Below are 5,000 nucleotides of genomic sequence, written 5' to 3' on the forward strand. Positions count from 1 at the left end.
AGTGCCATCTTCGTTCAGGGTACTGACGACGGTCATCTTGGTGCCAGTGTTGATGTGGCCGCCGCCGACCTTAGCGGGCGTCACCGGTTTCTTAAAGGCTTCCCGCTGAGGCCTCGCTTCGTGGGCGGGGGCGGCATGGCGAACCACATCGGAGGGCGTGTGGCGGAAGAGCGTCGGGGAGGGGGAGGGGGCAATGGGCTTAAAGGCCACTGAAGAGGGCTCGGCGGGGATCGAAGAGGTAAAGGAGTGCTTGGGAGCCTTTGTGATTTCCTCCGAGGGTTTGAATGGGTTGCTTGCCTTGAAGAACGTGCTGGAAGGCTTCGTCTTGAGAGAGGAGTGTGGCCGTGGTGTAGGCCGTGTTTGCTGGAGGAACTGACGGGTAGTTGGGTGTGGGCGGTGAACGAACGGGTGTGTGGTGGGCTCAACGCGGGCGGGAGAGCCTACGCTGGGCTTCAGACGCTGGACGAAAGGAGTGGGTCTTGGTCCGTGGCCGGAGGTGTGGGAGGAAGGCCCCAGAGCATCTGTGTCCTCGTCAGCATCACGGAAGGGAGATGGGGGATCAGAGGAACTATCCCTGAGCTTACCTAGGCTAAATGTTGCCGAATTACCGAAGGGGATCGGGGTGTCCAGGGGGGACTTCCCGAAGGAGGAGAAGGTGGACGTCTGAGAGTTGTGGGAAGGAGGGACATGTTTGTCAGCCTGTGGGTCGTGGGTGACCAGGAAAGACGGGGGTCGTGCGAATACGTTGGTCTCAGGCCGACTAACCACTACCTCGTTCACAACAAGGGGGAGCTCCTCCTCCTCGACCTTGCCTTGGAAGGGAGTGTGGCCGTTGAAGAAGGTGCTGGGCTTGAAACTTTCGTCCGTGAAGCCCTGGATGTCTGGGAATGCGGTTGAAGCCTCTGGGGCCTCGTGCACAACTGTGAAGAACGAGGAGGGGGGCCCCGTGGTGTGGGAGCTCGAGTGATGGACGACCTCGTGGACGCCGTGGGGCTGCATGGGGCCGGGGTGGGGTCGTGGCGCGAGCTGCTGCTGGAAGGGACGACCCTGGATCTGTTCCTTGGTCTGGCGGGTGTTTCCGCCGCCGAAGATTCCCTGGAAGGTCTTGGTGACGCCGTCGCGAATGTTGCCCAGGAAGCGCATGCCCATCGAGAGCGGGGTCTGACGCTGGCGCTGCGGGTGAGCCCATGTTGCCGAGGCCACCAGCGCAAGGAGGAGGATCTGGAGGGAGAGACTGCTTTAGCATCATCCGTGTAGTATTTACAAGCACTGGAATCTTTTTCATTTCGGATTTATAGACCAATTTTGATTAAAGCATTAGAAAAAGATTTCAGTGCGGTGAATACATAAAACAAACGAATAGGATTAGAAGAATAATAATGCATATGGCGGGAGTATGTCCCTGTATATACGTGTGCGTGTGTGCGCATGTATGTGTGTGCATATATGTGTGTGTGCGCATGTATGTTTGTGTGCATATGTGTGTGTGTGTGTGTGTGCATGTGTGTGTGCATGTGTGTGTGCATGTATGTGTGCATGTATGTGTGTGTGCATGTATGTATGTGTGTGTGCATGTATGTGTATGTGTGCATGTATGTGTATGAATGCATACGCATGTGTGTGTGTATACAAACACGCCCATCTCCCACGAAAGATTCGAAGACGAGGCCATCAGCACATCCCTATCACTTTCGCCCGCCCCGCCGCCGCCGCCGCCGAAATCCCGAGGTTGTTGCACCAATAACTTTCCCGCTCGCCTCGATCTCCAGCGGGTGAAAGTCCTCGGCAGGTGCGCCTCGAAGCCAGCTGTTCACCGCAGCACCGAGAGCGCCGTGTTCTATTTTTAGCCTTCGGGGGCGTGGCTTCGACTGCCGCTTCGAATCCGCTTCGTGCTGGCTCGAGACTTTGGCCAGGAAGGTCAGGAGGTCAGGGTCGTAAATCTAGATTCTTTTTGTTTTATTTTCTTTTCTTGTTAGATCATCTGTGTCTTTGATTTCTAAGATAGATTAAGAAAATGTGGGAACTATAAAGACGTTTGACGATTACAAAATATTCCGCGTAACTTTTTTACAATTATGGATACGTAGTCGAAGTCCCGGGCTATCGTATCGCTCCCGACGAGACAGCTTATAATATACGATATCAGGTATTTAAACGTGAGAGATTCATACGCCAATATCTCCATGGCGTAGACACGGAAATTAGTTTTTGTTCAAATATCGCCATTAGAAATTATTTTAGATCTAGATAGCATCTAGGATATTAGTAAAAGCAATTTGCATTAGAGAAATTTGATCAAATTTAACTGTCATTTGTATTATTTTTTCTTCTAAATAACATTTCGTTTAATGATCATGCATAAATCGCTTCGAAGACGACATCGAAGCTATAAAATTCTCCCGTTCAGACACGCAAGAGATAGACCAACGAGCTACGTCCAAGTTCAGAAAATAAAACGATTTTCGCTCCTCCTCCCCCCCCCCCAAACCGCACGCAATTGTTCGCGGTTCATATATCACGCCTGAGCTGTTTCGCGGTTCTATCTTCCCTCCAGCTCCTTTTCCCTCGTCTGTCACTCACGCTTTCTCAGGCACTGTCATTCGGCCGTTAACGCGTGGCTTTTTTTCCACGATTTGAAGGGAAGATGACGTCACGATAGTTTCCGCACAGTGGGGGAAGGGGAGAGATAAAGGGGGAGATGAGAGGGGAAAGGAGAGAGATAAAGGGAGAGATGAGAGGGGAAAGGAGAGAGAGGGAGTGGGGAAGAAGGGAAGGAAAAGAGGGAAAGGGGGAAGGGAGAGAGATAAAGACGGCAAAGAGAGGAGAGAGAGGGAGTGGGGAAGAAGGGAGGGAAAAGGGAAAGGGGGAAGGGAGAGAGATAAAGACGGCAAAGAGAGGAGAGAGGTGAGAGGGAAGGGGGAGAAGAGAGTTGACGGTCGTTATTAGGTTAATATGCGAGGCGGCAGTTTGAACATGTTTCGTCAGCCAAGGCGGCAGTTTGCGTTATTGTCTGCTGGTTTTTTCACGTATTTTATAACGAAAGGAGCTTGCGTAAAGATAAAGAATGGGAATGAATTAATGCGTTCATGTTAGCTGACAGAAAATGGATGGTAAAATACTAATCATTATAATAATGATGTTGATGATAAATGAAATATCTTCAAACAATGATTCCACTAAAGTAACGATTTGAAGTTAGTAATAAAATGAACATTTATCGTTATTAATCAACAATCTATATTTTCTACAACATTACATCAAGCTACCCTGCCAGCCACGAACAGCTCGGATAACTTAAGAATCACACTAAAGAACGTATTTAAAATTCATTTACGACGACGGGAAAAAAAACTACTAAGTACATACAATCCCAGCGACTTCGTTTCTCCAGTGCCTCATTACACGAAATCCTCGCCACCCCACACAATAGAATCTAAATCACACTGAACTCTTAACAAACCCGAACCACAGAGACACCACACTAAAGGAACCGAACTCCCAACGACTCAGCCGAACCACGAGAACCGGAGAACACCACTCAAGAGAACTTCTCCGAGGGCCCACGAGGCTCGGGGAAGGCGATGAACACAAGGGCGGCACCTACCCTGTGGATGATCATGGCTGGTCGAGGGAGGGACTCAGTTTGAGGTTGAGCTCGCCCGCCCGCGCTCATATAGACGGCGAGTGTGAAAGTGTCGACTCCCTCCCTCCCTCCCTGCGCATGCGCCTCCGGGTCCCACGGGGCGTGAAGGAGACGTCGGTTAATTACCGGCGGGGGATTAATCGATTTTAGAAACTGTCTTGAAAGATGAATAATCCATGATCGTGAGTTCTGGTTACTCTCATCCTCCAAATTGGGAATTGAAGAGTAGTTTTATAAATTTTCGAAATGGAGGCTATGTCAGTGTTACAGTATTACGTTTGATGAAAAACAATTGACGTATAGATACATTTTACAATTATGTATAGATACATAAAAATAAATAATAATAATAATAATAATACATAAAATAAAAATAAAATGTATAGATAAATAAAGTATAGATACATTTTACAATTAAAATACTCCCGTAAACAAATAAATCTAACGCTTTGGCAGGTTGATTGTTGACGAATGATACATTATTAAGGGTGATTTGTTCTATCAGTTCTTGCCGAAGAGTAACAGCTCAAAGAATCTTGTTTAAAGGAGCGTGAAAAAGAAACCTCAATACTTAGCAAAAAGGATTCACTTGTAATAGTGTTTCAATAGTGAAAGCAAATATTTTGTATCTCGACCCCTCCCCCCCCAAAAAAAAAAAAAAAAAAATCTATGTTGACGTGTAAAGAAAATTGCAATCATGCAAACCATCATCAACTGTCATTAATTTAATCGAATTACTCTATAAAAAAAAACACTAATGACTAAATTCATTCTGAAGTTCTCACTCGGTTCATTATACCGTTTTCGGCACGGTAAGTTTGCAAACTTTTTTCCTTTTTTTACGGGGAAAGTGTGTTTTTCTTTCTTTTCTTCTTCATATCTTGTGAAATATCAAACATAATATTATGGCGATTGAAAAGTTCATCGTCATTGTCTCCACAGAGTGACTGATCCCCATTTTCCCCTAAATTCCCCCCAAATCCTTTTCTCTCTTAGCCCATTTTCCCCTATGCTTCTTTTTTATCTATTTATTTTTTTTCTTTATCTCGTGGATTCCCCATTTCTTTCTTTCTGACTCTCACATTACCCCCAATTCTTTCCCTCTAACCACAATATCCCCACAGATGTTTTTTTTTGTTTCTTTTTCTGGCCCTCGTTTCCCCTAATTCTTTCCCTCTGATCCAGATTTTCCCCCATTTTCCCGCCGACTCGGATCCCAAATTCCCCCAAATCCTTTTCTCTTTGATATCCATTAAGATTTTTTTTTTTTTCCTTAATCGTACTTCCTAATCACTTCATTTCATCCATATAACCATTTACTCATATAATCATTCTTACCCACAAAAAATAGATATAA

The 5,000-nt window shown here is 46.3% G+C and overlaps 1 protein-coding gene across 1 annotated transcript in view; it reads right to left on the reverse strand.

Moving 5' to 3' along the window:
* The window catches only part of LOC113800767 (uncharacterized), a 4,504-nt gene extending 825 nt beyond the window's left edge, over positions 1–3,679 (reverse strand). Inside the window, exons 1-2 of the mRNA XM_027351553.2 lie at positions 3,605–3,679; positions 1–1,221 (exon numbers count right to left, since the gene is read on the reverse strand). The exon at positions 1–1,221 is cut by the window's left edge and continues 3 nt beyond it. Coding sequence (XP_027207354.2) covers positions 1–1,221; positions 3,605–3,673 — 1,290 coding nt within the window. The 5' untranslated portion in view covers positions 3,674–3,679. The remainder of the gene's footprint in view (positions 1,222–3,604) is intronic.
* Positions 3,680–5,000: the final 1,321 nt, after the last annotated feature.

The sequence above is a fragment of the Penaeus vannamei genome, chromosome 22 (genome assembly GCF_042767895.1).
Source record: "Penaeus vannamei isolate JL-2024 chromosome 22, ASM4276789v1, whole genome shotgun sequence".
NCBI lineage: Eukaryota > Metazoa > Arthropoda > Malacostraca > Decapoda > Penaeidae > Penaeus > Penaeus vannamei.